Source organism: Rattus norvegicus, chromosome 4, assembly GCF_036323735.1.
Source record: "Rattus norvegicus strain BN/NHsdMcwi chromosome 4, GRCr8, whole genome shotgun sequence".
In the NCBI taxonomy this organism is placed as follows: domain Eukaryota; kingdom Metazoa; phylum Chordata; class Mammalia; order Rodentia; family Muridae; genus Rattus; species Rattus norvegicus.
In genome coordinates this window covers 97,227,034-97,248,819 of record NC_086022.1, presented here as the reverse complement: position 1 = coordinate 97,248,819, position 21,786 = coordinate 97,227,034, and the positions used below count along the sequence as shown (strand labels likewise).

At 39.1% G+C, this 21,786-nt stretch overlaps 1 protein-coding gene across 5 annotated transcripts; it reads right to left on the bottom strand.

The window, feature by feature from the left end:
• Positions 1 to 1,216: 1,216 nt before the first annotated feature.
• Mad2l1 (mitotic arrest deficient 2 like 1) lies at positions 1,217 to 12,401 on the bottom strand. 5 transcript variants are annotated; one of them, XR_010065624.1, is made up of 7 exons: positions 12,125 to 12,401; positions 11,634 to 11,780; positions 9,451 to 9,571; positions 8,291 to 8,394; positions 7,434 to 7,613; positions 6,863 to 6,992; positions 1,217 to 1,428 (listed from the first exon to the last, which is right to left on the bottom strand). XR_010065624.1 is itself a non-coding variant. In XM_006236621.4 (6 exons), the coding sequence occupies exons 1-5, from the start codon at positions 12,195 to 12,197 to the stop codon at positions 7,441 to 7,443; spliced, it is 618 nt and encodes a 205-aa protein (XP_006236683.1). In that variant the 5' UTR covers positions 12,198 to 12,401; the 3' UTR covers positions 1,217 to 1,428; positions 7,434 to 7,440. The 5 variants fall into 5 exon arrangements, 4 of the variants coding, with proteins under 4 accessions (XP_006236683.1, XP_006236682.1, XP_006236681.1 ...); XM_006236621.4 differs by lacking the exon at positions 6,863 to 6,992; XM_006236620.3 differs by lacking the exon at positions 1,217 to 1,428 and having other exon boundaries at positions 2,517 to 7,336.
• Positions 12,402 to 21,786: the final 9,385 nt, after the last annotated feature.

Sequence of the window (21,786 nt, the reverse complement as noted above, 5' to 3'; positions counted from 1 at the left end):
AACCTGTTAAAGCTGAGTCAGGAGCAATTGGCTAAGCCCTGGGCAGCAGCCATTTGCAGAGAGTGTGAGTTATTATCAAGGTGAAGGAGAATGGTGACTGGTGGTAGAAGGGGAGGTGAAGACGCCCGAAACTGACAGCATTGAAAACTGCAGTTGCCATGGCTGCGATGTATAGCACTTGCATTAAAACAGAGTAAGACACTTGAAATCAAAGATGCAACATTTTTTTTTTTTTGCAACAACAAATAACATTTTGCCAGAAAATACAAACATATTTAGGACCAGACATAGAATTGTGCCTGGTTTTCAGTTCTTTCAACAGCATAAAAATTGCTAGAAAAAACTTGTTGCCAGGCAGGAGAGATGGTTAAGAGCATGTGTTAAATTGCTAGCTTGCAGACTCCTGTAACTGCAGTCCTGGGGCCTCTTTGGGAACTTGCAATCATGTACACATGCTTACAATAAGTGTTCAAAAAGTAAACTCATTGCCAACTGTCAGCAGTACAAGAATGGTTTCCCGTTCAAATTTAGCTGAGTACATAATGGAGTAAAGAAACCACTTATTTTAAACCAAGTCTAGTTTTTAGTTTTATGCAGGAGGCCTAGAATTTCAATGTATAACATTGCAATTCACTGGATCAGGACACCAACAAAAGGTCCAGTGAAATGGTGCTGAAAAGACAGGTAGGGGCTTGCTTCTGATAGATATGGTGGATATCATGAGACACTTATATTGATTGTATATATGTTGTGACAGTGTTATATTGCCATAAACTGCATGAATCAAATAAGCTCTTCTGCTCTAACTTTCCCTATTACCCCCCACCAATACCTGCTGTTTATTACTTTCAAGTCAACAATTTTTAGCCTCATAAAATAAAGTGTAGTTCTCGCCTTTTTGTCCTCATTTCACTTGACAAAATCATGTGGTTCTACCCACCTTACTGAAAACGATGGTTTCATTTTTATGGCTAATATCATTCTGTAACTGAAGTTTTAATTTGCAGTTCTCTGAAGACTGAGGATTTTGACCTTCCTCGTGTATTTGTTGGGAACTTAAATTTCTTGAAAAATTTCTGTATAGATCATTTGTCCATCTTAAAAAACTTCAATAATACTTGTTAAAACTTGCAAGTTCCTTATACATTATGGATATTAAAGTTCTATGCTAGTTAAGGATCTGTAGAGGACAAGAACCAACAGAATAAAAAAAATGTGTATTCATAAAACATAAAATTTATTGAATCAGCTTGCTTTGAAAGAGTAGAAGTTCAATCACACTTGGGAGGTCAAGAACCTGGTAGCTGTTTGGTCCTGGAGACTGGGTGTTCAGCAATTTGAGCAGTCCCACAACGGCTCTCACTGGAGAGGTTAAACCTCAGTGCACGGGGCTGGATGCTTCAGCAGGCCCAATCCAGCATCAAAACCCTGAAACAAGGGTTTTGGTATAGGCAAAAATATATCAGCTATAGCAACAATATAAATAATCTTTTGTCAAACCCTTTTTATCTGTGTGGCCTCCGAAAGGTGCCACCCACATTTGGAATGGGTCACCCCATATCAATTCATTGCTCAATTGAGGTCCTACTGAGGTAACTCTTAATTTTCGGCAAGTTGTCATTAAAGCTAACCATTGGGATTTCTACCCAAATAAGCAGACACATATTTTCTTCTATTCTGCAGGGTACTCTTTCACTGTGGTGGTTATTTTCCTGGGCCTTTTAGTTGGATGCAATGCCATTTGTGAGCCTCTGCTGTTATTTCCTATGCCCTGGAGTCCTGTCCAAAAACTAATGTCAGCACCAATACTGTAAAGTGCTTCCACTATGCTCTCTGGTAACTTACAGAGTTTTAGGTTTGAACTTTGGGCCTCCAATTAATTCGAGTACATTTTGTACAGGGATAAGAACCTGTAAAGGGACAAGCTCATTGGGTAACACTGCCCTCACATCAAGTCTTCAAGGATCTTTTTAAGGTCAGAAATGCTAGTAGTCTCATCTCTGTACCTTTCTCAATTCCAAATTACTGCAGGCCCACTGTCCTAATGACCTGTCTTTCACAGAGGCTAGGGACTTCCATACTTCTAGAATCTATTCACTAGTAATCATCCTGCTAGCCATTAAAAGTCCCTTGGAGGAATTTTCAGGGACCCTACCTCCCACCCCACAGATCTAGCTAATTTATCAGATCCAGGGAACCTGCATTTTTAAAAGGGGTCATTGGGAGATTCTTACATATGGCCCAGACTATGGCTGAGGCTTACATTTTTAATTTAATTAATTTATTTTTTAATTTTTGAGACACAGGGTCTTGTATGTAGCTCAGGCTGGCCTTAAATTCCCAGAGATCCTCTTGCTTCTAGAATGCTAGGATTAAAAGTATGTGCCTTTAAGAAGAAAGTACTCTGATGCCACCCTCCTTACTAATTACAGTTTATGTAATAGCTAATGCTGAACTTCTCTCCAATGTCATTATGGAGGCAGGGCATTTTGGGAGAAGTAGGAAGCTCTAGGAAATACCACACCAGCCAGACTTTTTAATGAAAACACTTATTTCAGGTATAGTACAACCAGAAGAGAGAAAAGATGGGTGGATCAACCCAAGGCAAAAGACTTTCAATCAGAAAGACAGAACACAAATGGTATTATATATTTTACAGGGTCAGTACAGAAAGGAGACATAACCACCACAAACATTTACATTAGGACATGTGCTACAACAATTAAAAACTGGAAGGGCTTCAAAGACAGTACAATATCAGCAAGAGGCTTTAAAATCTTTAACTGGCAGTAATGTATTGAACAGACAGAAACAAACTAGAATTTACTTATAAATTGGCTATGTTGTGAGACATGACTGTCCTCGACAGCCATTGCAGAAAACAGTATGTTGGCTCCTCAAAAATTTGAGAAACAGAACTTTTATACACTCCTGCAGTGTATTTGGGTATATCCCCTAAATGATTAAAAGCATGGACTTAAATACATGTATATCCAGTCACAACTGCAATATTCACACTAGCTGAAACATGAAAACATCCCAAACATGCACAGATGGATAAACAGATAAAGTATGGTTTAAACCCACATAGGACAATATTGCTCATTCAAAAGGGAATTCTTAAATATACTGTATGGGTAACCCTGAGGACATCAGGATAATAAAGACAAGAGATGACTAATGATTTCATTGAGAGAGGAAGTCAGCTACCTGATTCTGGTAGGAGCATCAGGAACTAACAGTCCTAGGAATAGTTTTACAGGATGAAGTATGTGGGGAAGGGTGGTGGAGACAGCAGCACAGCAGTTATCAGTTTAAACGGACTGTGTCAGAAAGCAGGAAGCACTAATGTGTGGTAGTTTAATGCCTGCAATCCCAGCCTTGGAAGGGAATTGGGAGAGATACTACAAATCCTCAGCCTGTGCTATATATAACGAGCTCTAGTCCAATGTCTAGTTCTGTATTATCTTCTGGAATAATAGAAAAATATCTACACCTGAAGCAAGTTTGCTTATTCTTGGTGTTCACACCCCCCCTCCCCCGGTTGTGAACCTTTGGACCACTGATGGCAGCATGTTCTCAACTCCAGGCCTGCGTTCACAGCAGCTCCGTTGATTGATGGACTCCTGCTTCTTTAAGGATCCCAAACCTTAGGCTTCCCACAGGAGGGACTTGGCTGTGAAAACTGCAGGTGCTGGGGGTCTTCTAATCGTTTCTACTCAATGCTCTGTCTGGCCTCAGTGCCAGTTCACTGTACTCTGGGACACTTCCCTGCTGCTTCTGGGACTTCAGAGCCCTCAATTTTCCAGTAACTTAATTTTATGATCTGCACAAAAAGGTGGAGGTTGACTAAACTCCTGACAAGTTTTGGCTGCCCTCTGCTGACAAAAGCTGGAAAACAGAATCAGTATCTCAGGTCTTGGCCAGGAGAGTATTAAGTGAACAAGGTAACATTTTGGAAAAATGCTTGAAAAAACTAAAAAAAACAAAAAAAAAAAAAAAAAAAAAACAAAAACAAAAAACAAAAACAAAAACAAAAAAAAACCCCAAACAAACCAAAAAACAGTGAAGAAGGTATTGGTCAGGGTTTCTAGAGTCACAGAATTTATGGAATTTTTTATTATTATGGAACTTTATATTAAGGGAATTTATTGTAATGACTTAGTCTGAAGTCCAACTAACCCAACAATGGGCAGCTGTGGATGGGAAGTCCAAGAACCTAGTAGTTGCTCAGTTGTACAAGTCTGGCTGTTTAAGCTGGTCTTGTGTATAGAAGTAGGACAGATGTGCTGACAAGTGGAAGCAGTCAAAGAGTGAATCATGTAGGCCTCCAGCAGGTGTGGTCCAGATTAAAGGTGTATACTGGATCTGGGACTTGCCTGGTCCCAGGATGACTTGAACTCAAGAGATCTCCTTACCTCAGTCTCCAGGGATTAAAAGCTTGCACTATCTTGCCCGGGACTAAGCTTTTCATGGCCACTATGCTTCAAGATCTGGATCACAGGTCTGCCCTTCAATTCTGGATTATAGTTCATTCCAGAAATAGTCACCTTGACAACCAGGAATAGGCATTACAAGGGCCTAATGCACAGTTTAGATCTTCTAGCTTATGTAAGCTCAGGTCTGCCATAGTCTTTTCTGTTTAAAAATTATCTTTTTGCAGTCCAGTCCTTATCTCCCTCCCAGTTCCTTATCCAACGCAATCCCACCAGGCCTCTCCACCCCCGAGGGCCTTGAGTCTCTTGAGGGTTAGGTGCAATTTCTCTCACTGAGGCCAGACAAGGCAGTCCTCTGCTGTACGTGTTGGGGGCCTCATTAATAGCTAGTGTATGCTGCCTGGTTGGTGACTTAGTTTCTGTGAGATCTTGGGGGTCCAGGTTAGTTGAGACTGCTGGTCTTCCTATGGGGTACCCCTCCTCCACTTCTTCCAGCCTTTTCCTAATTCAACTTTGGGGTCCCTGGCTTCTGTCCCTTGGTTGGGTCTAAGTATCTGCTTCTGTCTCAGTCAGCTGCTTGTTGGGCCTCTTGAAGGGCAGCCATGCTAGGCTCTTCTCTGTAAGCACACCATAGTATCAGTAATAGTGTCAGGCCTTGGAACCTCACCCTTGACATGGATCCCAATTTGGGCTGGTGACTACACCTCCCTCCTTACCTCAGTCTCTTTTCCATTTTTGTCCCTGCAGTTCTTTTAGTCAGGAACAATTCTGGGTCAGAATTTTTGACTGGGATGGTAACACCCCCCCCACCCCCAATGCCCTGTTTTTCTATTGGAATGGATTTCTAACAGTGGAAATCACTGTTAGATTGGATTTCTCGGGTTGAGGACCCTGAACACCACAAGTGGGTTCACCTTCTGGGCTACATTTCAGGCCTCAGTGGACTAAACAGAAACAGGTATCCTCTATAGTAAATGGGTGAGTAAGAGTTCAGGTCTGACCCAGAGACCCACCAGGTCATAACAGCATCTTGACTTCCCATGAATTAGGTGCTGGTCGCAAATCTTTTGGCTGTTAGATAAAATACCTTTCTCCCAAGACAATTCTCAGAATTAAAGGCCAAATATTTCCAACTTCCAAAAAAACTCAGCCTGACTCCTTGACTTTAAAATATGTATTTAAATAGTATAAAATCTCTAAGAGGTATGAAATGTTTTCAGGTATATGATCAACTTATAAGACTGTGATTTACAGATATTATAGAACCTCAAAATTATTATAAACAAAGCTGTCATTTTTCTGGAAAAAAATTAAGTGTTGGAAAATTAGAACCAATATATCTATTAAGAATAGCAATGAAGCAAAGGACTGCTTGGTGCTCAAAATCATAAGAAACATGAGGGTAACACGATATTATCTGAATTTCAAAGGACATTTGCCTTTTCACATTAGCTGCACTGTTGTGAAGAAGGTAGTACACAGTTGTTAGGGATGGTTTTGTGACTCTGTATTCAGATGCTGATTGCTGTGCTCAGATCTGGTTGCAGTCTGGAAGTCGGCAGTGTCATGGTGTATCACTTCTGACTGGTTAATAAAGTGCTGCCAAACGTAAAAGTAATTTTGGAGGCTTTTCTACACCACGTTTGTTCCCAAATAAATGATACAGAGACATGGTATCTTTATTACAAGCTTCTTGCGCTATAACTGAGCTGGCCTCGTCTACTATCACGACAATGGCAGCATCAAGACTGCAACTGCTGACATTCAGATTGCAACCAGTTCTCTGGGCACAGCAATCAGCACCCGAGTTTACAGTGCACAAACCACCCCCCATCACATAATCAAAAGGAACACAATCCATGCACTCAATCCATTGAAGTATTTGACTGTATTAACACCAAATTAAATATCAAAGATATTGTAACACAAATTTTAAACACAAAGGGTTAATTTTTTGTATTACTGTCATTTAAAGCTTGATTTTTATAAAACATTAAAATAAGAGTTCTTTATTACAGAAATTAAACAGTATCAACTGCTTTGTGAGTTCAAGATATATACACCAAAATCAAATAATTACCATTTATTTTAACACAGGGTCTATATAGACAGAAATGTGTCTTATTGTTGTATTTCTTGGGTTCCTTCTGGACTTACCATAGAGTCAACAAGAGTGCTGTCCATTATTAAGGGGAACTAACAGATTCATTGTGGAATGAATTCCTTTAAAAATGGTCATTGTAGATGGAAAAACTTCTGTTAAAAAGTTAAATACTTCGCCTAATGATTTAGCTTAGAAGAATCTTAACCAAGATATAAAGAAGCATCTAAATATAAACACAGCAGAAGGTATTATGTGGTGAGGGATGATTTGTGCACCGTTTCTTCAGTCATTGATGGGTTTTGTAGGCCACCATACTACTCACTTTGTGGATGGTGGTCGTAAATGAGCGTAGACAGACTTCTTCAGAATTGGTAATAAACTGGAGTCCCGACTCTTCCCACTTTTCAAGTACAACCAAACTTTGTCAGTATAAACCAGCAGATCAAATGAACCTAAATTGGGAATGAAAGTATAGAACTTTCAATAGTGAAGCTGTCTTCTCTGCCTCTCTCCATGGATCCAGATAGGCAGCATTCATGACTGACTCTTAGAACTAAAAAAGCTTTGATACCTTCTGCTGTATTTATATTTAGATGCTTCTTTATATCCTGGTCAAGCTAAATCATTAGGGAAATTTAGCATTTTAACATAAGTTTTTCTCTCTACAATGACCATTATTAAAGGAATTCACTCCACAATGCTAACAAAATCTACTGGACTCTGGCAAGTCCAGGAGGAACCCAAGAAATGGAGCAATAAGACACATTGAACAACATCAGATCTTGGTTTTCTTCATCTGAAAATTGAACAAGACAAGAAAATGTATCAACTACATTTGACTTAGTTTCTGGAAAAACACATTTGAGAAATGACAATTCCATTCTTTTCCTCACCGTCTCTTCAGTCACTGACAGGTGTTTTGTAGGCCACCATACTGTTCACTTTGTGGATTGTGGTAGTGAATGAGCGTAGACGGACTTCTTCAGAATTGGTAATAAACTGGGGTCCCGATTCTTCCCACTTTTCAGGTACCACCAAATCTTTGTCAGTATAAATCAGCAGATCAAATGAACCTAAGCCGGGATGAGAGTAAAGTACAGAACTTTTCAATAGTAAAGCTGTCCTTCCTGTCTCTCTCAATGGGACTCACTATGAACCACCTCTTGCTAAAAAAGGTAGCTTAGCCTGGTCTAATGATTATTTTCCTCGATAGAAACTGGGCGTAGAACAGAGCATTATACTTCCTAGTAGAAAATAATAGTAATAAAATTGTGAGAAATTTTCAAAAGTATTGTTGTATACTTTCATTTTTTGGCATTTTCATTTTTTCTTCATTTTCTTGAGTGTGTTTGTGGAACAGACAGGTAGAGTCCACAAAATAATGGCTGTTTTTGCACTTTATTCACCAAGCATGGCTTCTCAAGCAAGCGGAGAGCTTGCCAATACGGACAGTTTCAGTAGCTGGATTGCTGATGGTCCTATTGCTGCCTTTCTGGCTGAGGTTATAGGTGAGCCATCACAACCACTTGGAGGATCCTGGTGGTGGGAATCCTAACGCAGGGCCTGACAATTGCTCAGTATGTACTTTACCACTGAGCCATCTCCTCAGTCCTCGTCTTCACATTTTCTGGAATACGCATCTTTTTATTTGTGCTATATTCTGCCTCCCATATCCCATTTTATGTTACAAGGCAATGATAAAGTACACTTTCTCCAGAAGATTTAAGTCAAGAGACTGTATAATACTTACAAGAAACCTCCAACAGTGGTAGAAATGTCACAGTGGCTGTGATCTGTCTGATCACTGAACGGATTTCATCCTGTATGGCTTTCTGGGACTTTTCTCTACGAACACTATAAAAGAATCAAAGAAATTATTCATTCTAGGTTTTATTAAGTTAATTAAAACACACTGATAACTATTTATCTGAACAAAATGCTTCCAACAATACAGAAGTATTACATTAGGAGACTAAAGATCAATGGCTAACGATATTCTTGGGTTACTACATCTGCATCTGTCATCATCCTTTAGGGTTGATCTTGATATCAGGTCATTCAGTGCATGGTGAATACTAAGTTTCTCAACCACTCTCAGTAAGCATATTGTCAGTAAGTCTTTAATATAAAGGAAAATGGATTCCAACACATAATCTTGATAGAATTTTGGCATTTTGTCTGCATACACATTTACGTGTACCACATGCATACCTGTAGCTGTGGACTGCCTGAAACTGAGTTACAGAGAGCTGTGAGCTGTCATGTAGATGCTGGAAATTGAACCTGGGTCCTCTAGAGAAGTAGCCAGTGCTCCCAAACAATGAGCCATTTTTCAGCCTGAATTTTGGCATTTTTAAAAAAGTAACATCTAAATATCTAAATCCTGATTGGGTCAAGTAAAATAAACTACATACAAAATATTTTATAGGCTAACGACGTCTACAGATGGGAGATTTCAGAAACAAACTGCACTTCATTATAGTAACATACAGAGTGCATGTCTAGCATAGTAGGCATTTCTGATGTAGAATTCATGCAAACTTCAGTTTACAAACTTCACGGCATTAAATGAAGTACAGTAGAGCTTCATCTAAATTAGGAATGAGTCTAGGATCATCTCTTGTATAAGCCAGGGATTAAATGGCCCTCATATTATATTGTAAGAGGTTTGGGTATAACCACAACATGAAGGTCAAATCTCACAAAGACAGCACGCTTAAAAGCATCTTATCCACATAATCCCTGACAGTTTATGAGGAACTCAGAAATCCCTCAAAAACTAACAAAAGTATCTTTAAAAACATACCCTAGACAGTAACTGGAAGATATCAGTTCAATACAATGTGAACTCATGCAGCAACAGAAATTACAAAAGCAAATTAAAGCAGGAACAATTCAGTTCATACTTACCCTTCTTCTTTGGCCGTTTTGTCACACTCAATATCAAACTGCCATCTTTCAAGGACCTCGCCACTTTCAATATTCGAGATGACCACTACCAGTTTCTGAACGGAGCACTTGTACAACCACTCTGCAACACACAAGGCAGCTCTTACACTCTAAGCTATGGCAGAGACTCCCACAAGGCAGCTCTTACACTCTAAGCTATGGCAGACACTCCCACAAGGCAGCTCTTACTCTCTAACCTATGGCAGAGACTCCCACAAGGCAGCTCTTACTCTCTAAGCTATGGCAGAGACTCACACAAGGCAGCTCTTACACTCTAAGCTATGGCAGAGACTCCCACAAGGCAGCTCTTACACTCTAAGCTATGGCAGAGACTCCCACAAGGCAGCTCTTACACTCTAACCTATGGCAGGGACTCACACAAGGCAGCTCTTACACTCTAAGCTATGGCAGAGACTCCCACAAGGCAGCTCTTACACTCTAACCTATGGCAGAGACTCACACAAGGCAGCTCTTACTCTCTAAGCTATGGCAGAGACTCACACAAGGCAGCTCTTACTCTCTAACCTATGGCAGAGACTCCCCACAAGGCAGCTCTTACTCTCTAACCTATGGCAGGGACTCACACAAGGCAGCTCTTACACTCTAAGCTATGGCAGAGACACACACAAGACAGCTCTTACTCTCTAAGCTATGGCAGACACTCCCACAAGGCAGCTCTTACTCTCTAAGCTATGGCAGAGACTCACACAAGGCAGCTCTTACTCTCTAACCTATGGCAGAGACGCTCTGCTCAAGACCCACTTTCCCGCCTACAAAATCCTCACAGTGGTATTTTGCCTTCCTTTCATACACAAGGAAGAAAATTCTTCACTAACAATTTAATCAAGTTTTAAATTCTCCACATTACTAGTAGGTGGAAGCCAGTGCATCACGGAGCCGTGAACTTGTACTTCACTGCGATTCACAGAAAGAACATAGGACATAGGCTTTAATCTAACCACTGCCAGTCACATCTGTGGTGGCTGGTCAGAACAGAGCGATAGTATAAGAGCACAAGAAAAATCTCACTACTCTGGTAGGTGAGGGAAGGATTTGTTTTTACATTAAATGTACAAAGGAGAGGCAAATACAGGCTTTAAATGGCAAGGGCGTGCATATGTATCTATGTATGTATGTATATGTATGCAGACTATTGCAAAGTACATGCTTTTTAATAAAGTCAATTAATTACAGAATTATGAAAAATCAAGATGCTACACAAAATCTTAAGTGTTAAATTAATGAAACTATACTTTTAAGAATTAGGAAAGCCACAACTGTGTTTTAAGCAGCATGACCAATTAGCCTTGTGTTTTTAAACTATCATCCTTGGTAGTAAGTGAACTGAAGGGGATTAAAAGAGGATCGATCCAGACACCAGAATTCAAAGCAGATCTTATGCTTAAAAACCCTACCTCTTTTGCCTGTGAATTCATACCCAACTTGCACAAGTGTTGATGGATACTCTATTATGGATACGAATTGCAAGGAATGTTTAAAAGTATGGCCTTAAGCTGGGCACGGTGGCAAATGCCTTTTAGTCCCAGAACTCGGAGGGGGTAGACCCAGGCTGATCTTTCTGAGTTCAATCTGGTCTACATCGCAAGTTCAAGGACAGCCAGAGCTATAGAGACCTATCTCAAAAGCAAAACAAAACAAAACGGCCTTAAAGAGAGTTGTTAAGTTAACCATGTTCAGGTGGTCACCAAAAGGCCATTTTAATGCTGAAGTTAACAAAAAGGCAACAAATACTATAATGAAAACAATTAAAACAAACCAACCACCCATACACATAAAACTCAAAGGGGAAAAAAGGGTAGTTGCAATGCTTTTAGAATTGGTATTTTGTAAGATTACATTGGGAGATACAGAGCAAAACACAGAAAGATGAGATCATTTTAATTGGGTAAAATTTCCAATTTGTTGCACCTGGTTAACCTATAAAACCCATTTCTAAAGCAGCTTTTCTAAGATGCCTAACATCAAGACATTCAGCCTACTTAAAAAACAGAAGAGGTGGAAATTCCCTCCATCACTTGCTTTCTCCCAATTCAGAATCACATTTGAGAAGGCCTGTTGCTTTAAGCTACTTGGGACACTTACAAATGCAAACTTGTAAGGTGTAAAACTCAAAACGTGATTACCTTTTAGCTGCTCTACCACATTATTGAGATACTTTATGAGCTCGGGGTCAGTAGTTACAAGCAAGGTGAGTCCATATTTCTGCACTCGAGTAAAGGTTTCCGACGGATAAATGCCACGCTGATACAAAATGCTGTTGATGCCAAATGCTGAAAGCGAAAGAAATAAAGCCATAAACATGTATTAACGTTTTAAACTCTTCCAGAAATCAGAGTAGGGACAAAACAACACGGAAAACCTTTAACCCAGCAATGTCGAATTTCACCGGGTCGCTAAATGTAAACACAGAGTATGTGGTTCAGATGTCAACGCAGACCACCAGCTTTCAAAGAGCGAGTGAGATGATGCCCCAGGCCAGCCCCGTTTCATTCCAGGAGGCACAGGCCTGCGTTCCCCGCCCCCGGGAGGATCCGGTGGTTCCGCTCTAGCACACGTCCTAAGGCCCGGCCCAGGCAGCTTATCTTTGGCTGCAGGGTCCGCGCTCAGCACTCACAAAAAAACTCGGCGACGATTTCTGCGCTCCCACGCAGGGTGATGCCTTGGTCCCGGGCGAGCTGCTGTGCCATCACTAGATCGAACGGAGAACACTGTCAACCCCTCCGTAGATGGCGCCCTAATGGCTCCTCTAGCTATTCCCCGCCACCCGGTTCAAAAGTAACTACGAATCCCGCCGGTCGCTCTGTGCGCAGGCGCAACGAGCCTTAAACCCCACCTACGTCGCCAGTTTCCGGCCCCAACCCTGTCTTTTAACTCGGAATCCCTTCCTGAGCCCGCCTCATGCTTCCGGTTTTTTCTAAGCCCCTCCCACATTAGGGAACCGGGTCTCTTTTCAACATTTCGCTCCATAACGCTACTTCCGCCGTAAGCCCAGTTGCACCGCAGATGAGCTGACCCTAAGTCCCGCCCAAAGCGACTTGTATCCGGCCCTGGCTCCACCCTCTCTGGCAGACCGAATGCGCAGGCGTAGAGTGGTTCGGGCGTATGGTTCCAGTTCCTGGTACCCAGGAGGGTCCTTAGTGGGCGGGACCTCTGATAAGGTGGCCTAGAAGAGGATCTGAGATGGTAGTGGGGTTACCTACCTGCCACACCCGTGGTCTGAGCATCCCTGAAGCACAGGCTCAGCTTTGAGCATAGTTTCAAGTCTGGGAGAGCCTAATTTTTTTTTTTGTTTGTTTTGTGTGTGTGTGTGTGTGTGTGTGTGTGTGTGTGTGTGTGTGTGTGTGTAAATGCAACTTTTCTGGAGAAATAAGATGAGGGGAACTAGGTCGAACAGAAGCTTAGTGAGTAAAGATGCTTGTCACCAAGTCTGCAACATGTCTGGAGGAGAGAGGCAAGGCACATGCACACACACACACACACACACACACACGCGCGCGCGCGCGCGCGCGCGCGCGCATGCACATACACAAACACACAGACACACACTGTAATAATCATTTAGAAATGTCTTTAGTTTTCTATTACTACATACATTTTATAAGTTCACATCAGATTTAAATGATAGGGCTTCTTGATTTCCTTTCTTTGCAATTAGCCTGCTTTTAAGTCTTTTAGTCATATGTTTCTTTTTGAGTATTTAAGGCCTATACCTGAGCATATAAGATTATACATGAGATTCATGTGACAGTTTTTATATTGTACAGTGTATTGGGTCCAGGAGATAGCACATCTTCCAAGTATCCTAAATGCTTCTAATGCTGGTACTCAGACTGCATTTTGAAACCAGTTGACTATTAGAAATACTGTAATGTGCAGGTTTAAGAAGTTTAGAGCCTGAATTAAATAGATGCCAGGGAGGTTGTATAAGGGATACATCAGAGAAAGAAATTGTGACATACGAGGAAGAATGAAATGGTGGCATAGATAAAACTGAGGTACCAAGCTCTTTCTTCCCAAGTGTGTTTGGACTTAATCTAATTTATCACAGTAACATAAAAAAATCTGGAATCTTCGATGGTCTTACCTATTAACTTTTGGCCACTTGGTTTAACATTACCTCCCTCCCCTTTTATCAAAAGCAATACTATAAAATACTTGAAAACTCAGTTTCTCGAATTTACTTTGCCTCACAATTTTGTAAACTCTTGCTATGCATTGTTTAGGGAAAGAATGTTTGAACAGGGAAGAATAGAAATTGAGCCTTTTTTCTAAAGAGAGTTCAAGCAATACAAGCCAATATTTTATTAATAAAACAATAAATATAAAGAGTATGTGATGAATAATTAGGCTTCTATTTCATACTAGGGTATTAAAAACAAGTGTTTTTCCCCCTAAGTCTAGAAGTACAGAAAGTTTGAGGCTGAAGACTCAATCAAACAATATTATAATAGGTCTAGAGTGCTTACAGAGTCAGTTCAAGATCCAGTTTCTAGTTAGTGGCAGATTTATCAGAGAACTTAGACTGCCTAGCTTAGTCTCCTTTTATAGCACATTTATTTGAAAAAAATGCCAGTGAGCTTTCTTATTGTTGTGGTTATTTTTGAGAAAAAATTTGCTTGATTTGGGCTAAGAGCACTTACTTATTAACTAATAGTGCACATAACTTGTCAAAAAATTTCAGTAATAAGCCATAAAGAATTTTGTGTAGGTAATACAAGTAATTCAAGTTACCAGAAGAGGGCAGTGTTTAACCATACAATAAAACCTTTGAAAAACAATGCAAATGAAGGCTTCAGGGCCACCTAGCGTCAAGGAAAAAGACTAAGTTAATAGTTCTCTAGGCATTTGTGTGTGGGCAGTGAACCCCAGAATGAAATACTGAATCATAATATACCGCGGAATTTACATTCTCTTTAGTATTTAATGTATGTGCATCACACATATTAGAAATATATGTAAATGAGGTTCTTGAAACTAAGCTGTTTATTTAAACTCTCAGAGAACTGGAGATAATGTATCATATTTTTGTGCAATTTTCATCTGCCAATTTTTTTAAAGTAGTTTTTTATAGAAAATACTAGGGATCTTATTATATGGATTTGAAGTATATTTTTTAAATTAATTCTTTTTTGTCACAAACCTTTGTGTTACTTGGTTTCTTTTTTGTATTGTTCTTAAAGTAGGCTTTTATGTATCCCATGCTGGCCCCAAGTTTTTTATGTAGCCAAAGATGGCCAGTATTTCTTATCTTCTTGCTGCACCAGTGGAATGCTAGAATCACAGGTGTTTATCACCCTGCCAAATTTATTCAGTGCTGGGAATTGCAACCAGGACTTTTTTTTTTTTTAAAAAAGATTTATTTATTATATGTAAGTACACTGTCTCTGTCTTCAGACACACCAAAAGAGGGCACCAGATTTCATTACAGATGGTTGTGAGCCCCCATGTGGTTGCTGGGATTTGAACTCAGGACCTCTGGAAGAACAGTCAGGGCTCTTAACCACTGAGCCATCTCCCCAGCCCGCAGCCAGGACTTCTTACAAGCACTCTACCAACTGAGCTACCTTCTAACACCAGAGTTTCATTTTACATAGCGTACTTCTCATTTCGTGTGAAGAACAAGAATTAAATCAGTCGTTTTCTGTTCTGATTACTTTGGGCTCCCTCACTATGTGTAATGGATACACATATATTACATCTTTTTAATGATTAAATTGTAGAGTGTAAATCTCTTAAAGTCCTATTCTCCTTCCTAAGAATTCCTTGATGTTGGGCTCATGGCTTCAACAAGAAAACATATGTTTTAATGATGACATTTAATTAATTTGTAGTGGCTTTAAAGATTTTATTTTATTATTATTTATGTGTGTTTGTGGGTTTATGCATGTGAGTGAAGTGTCTGTGTAGGCCAGAAGACAGTGTCATATTCTTTGGAACTGGAGTTACAGGCTATGGTGAGCCACAGGCCTTGGGTGCTGGGAACCAGACTCAGGCTTTCTGCAAGAGCAGCTAGCACTGGTCACTGCCAAGCCATCCCTCCAGACTAGCAATGGCTTTGAAAAGTCAACATTTCATACTGGTACAGTTTATAATTTTAATGATCTAGTTGTATACATGGTTATTTTTAAGTAAAAATTAATTACCAAACATTATTGAAAACGAATGTAAATTTCTACAATAAAATTAGCATATTATCAGAATACATTACCATGTTTTGTTATCTGTTATTCATATGACATTTAGTGCAATTTTATCATGTTGGCGATAATTACATTGCATTTTTTATATTTATTTATTTTGTGGGGTGAGAGGCTGTATGCAAGTGTGGAGGTCAGAGGGCAATTTGTAGGAGTCAGTTCTCTCCTTTTACCATGTGGGCTCTGGGTATGGAACTTAGGCTGTCAGGCTGGACAGCAAGGGCTTCCATTCATTGAGCCATCTTGCCAGCCTTATGTAGTATTTTATGCAGATTTAATCGTTGGTGAGGGAAAAGTAAGCACATACATACTTGGAATATATTATATAAAATACAGGTGCATACATTTAAAAATGCAAATGCAATTGGGATTCAGAACAGCTCAAAATGGTTTAGACATGAAAACCAATCACACAGTCCATGAGGGAGTCCATGAGCAGCTGATAAGCAGTGGCCCTTTTTAGATGAGTAAAAATAAATTTAATGTGTTAGGCCATTTTATAGTTACTTATTGTGGTGGATTAAATAGGAATGGACCCCATAGGCTTACTTATTTGAGTGATTGCTGAGGAGGGAGTGGCACTAGTTGAGAGGGTTTACTTGCTATGTAACTGTCTACAGTAGTCTGAATAAAAACGACTGCCATAAGCTCATATATGAATGCTTAATCATCAGGGAGTGCCACTACTTAGAAGGATTAGGAGGTGTGGCCTTGTTGGACAAGGTGTGTTTCAGGGGTAAGATTCCAGAAGCTTAATTCAGGCCCCCAAACCCCCACTCCTGGCTGCTGTCTGTGGATCCAGATGAAGAACTCTCAGCTCCTTCTCCAGTACCGTACCTACCTGCAGGCTGCCTTGCTTTTCCTCATGGTTGCCATGAGTTACCATGGTTATGATGTCTCTAAATAGTAATGGAAATGACTAAGACACTTATTTAGCTTAAATATTTTATGCTTATAATTCATTTTATCTGTTTATGAATATATCAATTATAGAATTGTTTTGTTAGCTAATAAGCAAATATAGGTGACATTCTGGTAACATTTACAATGAAATAATAGGCCTCAGTTATTTAACAAAGCAAAAAAAATTTTTTTTGAAAGAGTACCACATATAAAGTCAGTAGACCATGAATTTGAGTCTTTCTCGAATATTTGTCAATTGTGGAAAACATTGTGGAAAGAAAACGCTTAAACATGGAATTTAGGTTATTTCAAATTAACTTGTTTTCTCTGTAGACAGTTTTCTGATAATTTTCCTTCTCTTCACAGTTTATTCAAATAACAGTGGTGATGCTGGCTAACCTTCATTTTCAGCTTGGTGGGGTATAGATAACCTAGGAGACACGCTTTGGGGTATGTCTGGGAAAGCACTGCCAGAGAGGATCAGAGAGATCTTCCATGAAGGTGCTGGGGTCTTTAACTGAGGAAGATTAGGAGAGGAGGAAGCTAGCAGAGGGCTGGCATCTCTTGTCCCTGCCTCCTGCTGCACTTGCTACCAACTGGGCTGTCCCTGCTGGGGACATTCCCCACCACCATGGTTGTGCCCTCAACTACGGCCAGTAGTAAGTCTTTCCTTATCTATGGTGTTGCCATGTGTTTAGTCACAGCTGAGAAAAGTAACCTCTGTATCCTTTTTAAAAAATTGTTTCAAGTTAGTTCTCAACTGTGTACATTAATTCTATTATTTATGCTGGAATTTCCACCTATAAATTGAGTATGGCAGTGTATTCTTGGGTATAACCCCCTAAACACCAGCTACCAACAAAAGTCTAAGCTCACTGAACCTAGGTTTTTGTTTAGAATTGGAGAGTAAGTAGGTTAAAAAAAAAAGATATGATGGTAATTACTTGATGCTAATGTAGCTGTCAGTTTAGGTAACCTCCTTTTGTCTTTAAATAGATGGCAATTCTCTGTTTTAAGGTATTCTTTAAGTTGACCCAGAATATACCTTTCCTAATTTATATCACAGTATCATCAACATAAAGGAAAGTTGAAAAAGTTAGTTCTCAAAATATTCTTACAGGCTCTAGTACAGAAATATTACACAGTATCTAGCATTTGTATATTAAAAACTGTAGTATGAATTGTGTGCTAAATATCCTTCATTCTATCCTTAAATGTTGGTTTAATTAATTTTGGAGAATGATATAAAGTCTGATGCTTATTTTCATAGTTGGTATTGTGGTTTAGATATGAGGTGGCTTGAAGGTTCATGTGTTGAAAGCTTGTTCCCCAGCTGGTGGCTCTATCAAATGGCGGGTGTGTCACAAGGACTCAGATTTTATCAGCACATTAATTAGTTATTAGAGTCATAGTTGATGGGATATTAGCAGGTAGTAGAAACATTAGGGGGTAGGGCATAGTAGGGGTCTGTAGGTTGCTGTGGGGTGCCTTTGAAGGGTGATATTCTTGTTTTCCTCTCTCCCCGTCTAGTGTTCTTTCTTATCCATCATGGTATGAGCTGTTCCACATGATCTCATGCTCCTCACGCTCTGCCTTGCCTAGGCTCAAAGTAGTGAACTGAAACCTTGACAGGGTGAGCTAACTCAAATACTTCCTGCTTTAAGGGGGCATTTTCTCAGGTATTTGTTAGAACAGCGATAGTCAGACTAGCGTATGTTAATTTAATTATATCTTTTGTCATTAAAGTTTTTGTTAAGGTAGAAATTGGAGGGAAAGTACATGTTTGCAATTACACAAAAATTGTTGAAAAGTTATCAAATCTGCATTTTTGATGTCAATTATGTGGATTTACAAAGTAATTAAAAGGTGAGATACATTTAGCTGGCTTTTACTACCTTTTCTCTGAGTTTAGAATTCATTTGTAGTGCATAGAAATTATAAGTAGGTTAGAAAAAATCTTTTCCCAAGGTATTCAAATGTGAAAATAGAAACCAAAATAAAAATAGTTGGAATATAATGTTTGCCCTTTCATTTAAAAAGCCAATTTTTGTTGCCAAAATAGAATCAGAATTAGTTTTTCTGAAATTCCTGTTAGCATGATATTGGCAGTTACTTGTATATAAAAGACCCAGTAAATCTGGGATGGTTAAATGTGATAAGAGAAATAAATTTTTAAGAACTATCCATGTCATAAACAGTACACATGATCTAAATAGATATTTCTTAAAACAAAAGAAAACAAAACAAAAAACCAAGTACAAATGGCCAACAAATATGAGAAAAAATTGCTCAAAACCCAGGGGACCAACAGGGAAATGGAAACCAAAGCCAGTAAAATGGATGTTTAATAAAACAGCCATAGCTGACATATGTGATACATATATATTATATATGATTATATATATGATTAATTCTCAGCATTGCAAAAATGAAATAAAATAAAAATAAAAAGAGAAATGCTGGTGGACACATGGAAGAATGAACAGTTGTTAAAAATTAAGGTGTAAGGATTCCTAAAAATACTGAAAAAAAGAACTACCATACTCTCCAGTTTTGTCCATGTCTTAGGATATATCCAAAGGGGTTGAAATAAATAACCAAGGAGAAATCTGCATGGCCATGCTCATCTCTGGTATTAGTCACAGTGGCTAAGGTATGGAATGAGTCTGGTAGTCCATCAGCCGATGAGTGGTAATGAGAGCGCAGTGCCTGTATATTCACCATGAAGTACTACTTAGCCACAAAGAAGAATGAAGCCCTGTTACCTCAAAATGTATAGAACTGAAAGACATTGTACTAAGTAAAATAAAGAAGATATAGAAAGATGAGTATTGCATGTTCTCTAGCATGTGTGTAAATTAAAAACTGTCAATTAGAGAGAATAGTGATTACCAGGGTAATCGCTGGCAGGTGCAGGAGGAGAAGAAAGGATGGACGTGTACAGTGTGTGTTTTAAATGCATGTATACAAATATCACATGAAAACTCATTCATTTTTAGAATCATTTCCTATATAGCATGAATAAATGTTATCAATAATAGAATTACAAAACTTTGTGCACACAAATATTCTGACCGAAGGATGAGGTGTAGTGGAAATCCAATTCGTGCGATTTGACAACTGCAAATACTTCTAGCAGAAGGGAATACAGGGGGAACATAAAAAGACGACAGATTCAGGGGTTAGTTAGGAAAGGTGTTCAGGGGTGCTTGTTAGAACTGTGCAGAGCAGAGCGAGTTCTTCCAGGTCATAGTGGAGCCTGAGGTGTAGCTTATGGTATCATGGTAAGTCAGGTAATCTCCAAGCCAACACAGAGGTATCAAGTTGGGTATTTTTAACAACTCTGTGAAAAATTTGCCTATCTCCCCAATGTACCTGTTACATGCTTCTTGTTCTTTCATTATTTTGTTTTAAAATCATTCTCTTATTGACTTTGCAGAAAGGAAATTATTTGGGGTGGTATTTTCAGGAAAGATATAGAAATGAATAAAACAGGACAAGGAAAAATAAAATAATGAAGGAAACTTAGAAGAATGAAGAAAGAAGAGAATATCATAAGAAACAGACATTCTAAAAACAAGCGAGTTGGGTCACCTGGGAAATATTGCTTTGGTAGGTTAGGCTACAGAGGAGTGAAGGAGAAGGACAACAAAACAGCAGAAAATTTGTAACAGAAACAGGTAGTGTGAGCTAGTCTGGGCCATGAACAGGTCAAAATACTTAATTTTTGATTTTTAAAAAATTTTAGTAGATATATTTCTTTACTTACATTTCAAAGGTTATTTCCCTTCCCAGTTTCTTTCATTATTATGTGTGGGTGTTTTGTCTGCATGTATGCATGTACTACGTGTGTGAAATGCCTGTGGAGACCACAGTAGAGTATTGGATCTCCAAGAATTGGAGGTGGCCATGAAAGGAACATAGTAAGCTTTAACATTAATTAAACATGGGTGACAAGCTTGTTAAAGAAATTTTAAGTTATGTAGGACACTCAAAGTTTGTTTAATCTTGAAAGTCCGAGAAGGGGTGAAAAACGAATAAAAGAGACAATTCTGGCAAATGGTTGCATTTGAAGTTCATCTTGAATGAACTCTTGAAAGTTTTGTATAGAAATAGATATGTAATTTTACAGTGAAAATATTTGATTTGTTGTGTACATAAAACACTGCTTCTTTAAAGCTTATGAATAGCCACTTTTCCTAATCAAGACTGATTATTTGAAAACAAAGAAGGTGATAAAATGTGAGGGGTTGAGAAGGAGTATTTGCCTGGAGGGTGCGGGAAACACTGTTAGGGAGCGCCATTCCACGGGCATCTGGGTCTTCTGTCATGGTTTAGATGGATGAGTTAAGTCTGATGTGAGTGGGTGAATCACATTAACAAAGTCTGCCTGTCAAAGGCTATGATGGAAAATGTAATTAGCCACAACCATGAGGTTATTTCTATGTTTGGGGGAATAATGATACCTAAGTAACAATAAAAAACACATCAGCAAGTCTGCTGTGTGTGTGTGTGTGTGTGTGTGTGTGTGTGTGTGTATGTGTGTGTGTGTGTGTGTGTGTGTGTGTGTGTGTGTGTGTGTGTGTCTTATAGGACTGTCTTTACTGAGTGGTGTAAGTCTTGAAAAGATACAGAATGTTTGATTTATTTGATAATAGTTAACATGTATGAACCAGCTACTGAACAAAGTCCAGTGTGTTCAGCAATATTGTAATTAATAGTACTTTTACCAACTTGACATTTCTAATAAAGAATATTTTTATTTAAAGAAAACTAGAACTAGGAAAAGCTGTGCTTGTGTTAAAAAGAAGCGTGCTTTCTCTGGGTTCTTATTTTTTCTCTATAAACCATACCTAATCTTCCAAGTTAGGCCAGGCCCTGGATAATCAGTCTCCTGAGCAGGTGCCTGTCTCAGCCAATGAGAGAGGGGTTTCATAAGCAGTTTTGTGTGGAGAACAGGGTGACTAGAACTCTTAAACCCCACCAAAAGCTTCTGCAGATCAGTCTGTGTCCACGCTTTATGAACTGAAATGAGTGCTCTGCATATTTATCTTGGAACAGACTTGTTGGAGACTTTGTACAGCTTGTGAGGATATTTGTATGCATGCAAACATAACTGATTGCAGTTTGAACTTTTACAGGCATTTGAATTAAACTGATTTCAATAAACTTAAAA

Excerpts from the sequence above, each read along its gene's own strand:
- Mad2l1 (XM_006236621.4), bottom strand. The coding sequence starts at position 12,197 with ATGGCACAGCAGCTCGCCCGGGACCAAGGCATCACCCTGCGTGGGAGC. Across the intron at positions 11,781-12,124 it reads AATCGTCGCCGAGTTTTTTT|CATTTGGCATCAACAGCATT; the intron begins GTGAGTGCTGAG and ends TTTCGCTTTCAG. Across the intron at positions 8,395-9,450 it reads AAAACGGCCAAAGAAGAAGG|TGTTCGTAGAGAAAAGTCCC; the intron begins GTAAGTATGAAC and ends ATTCTTTTATAG.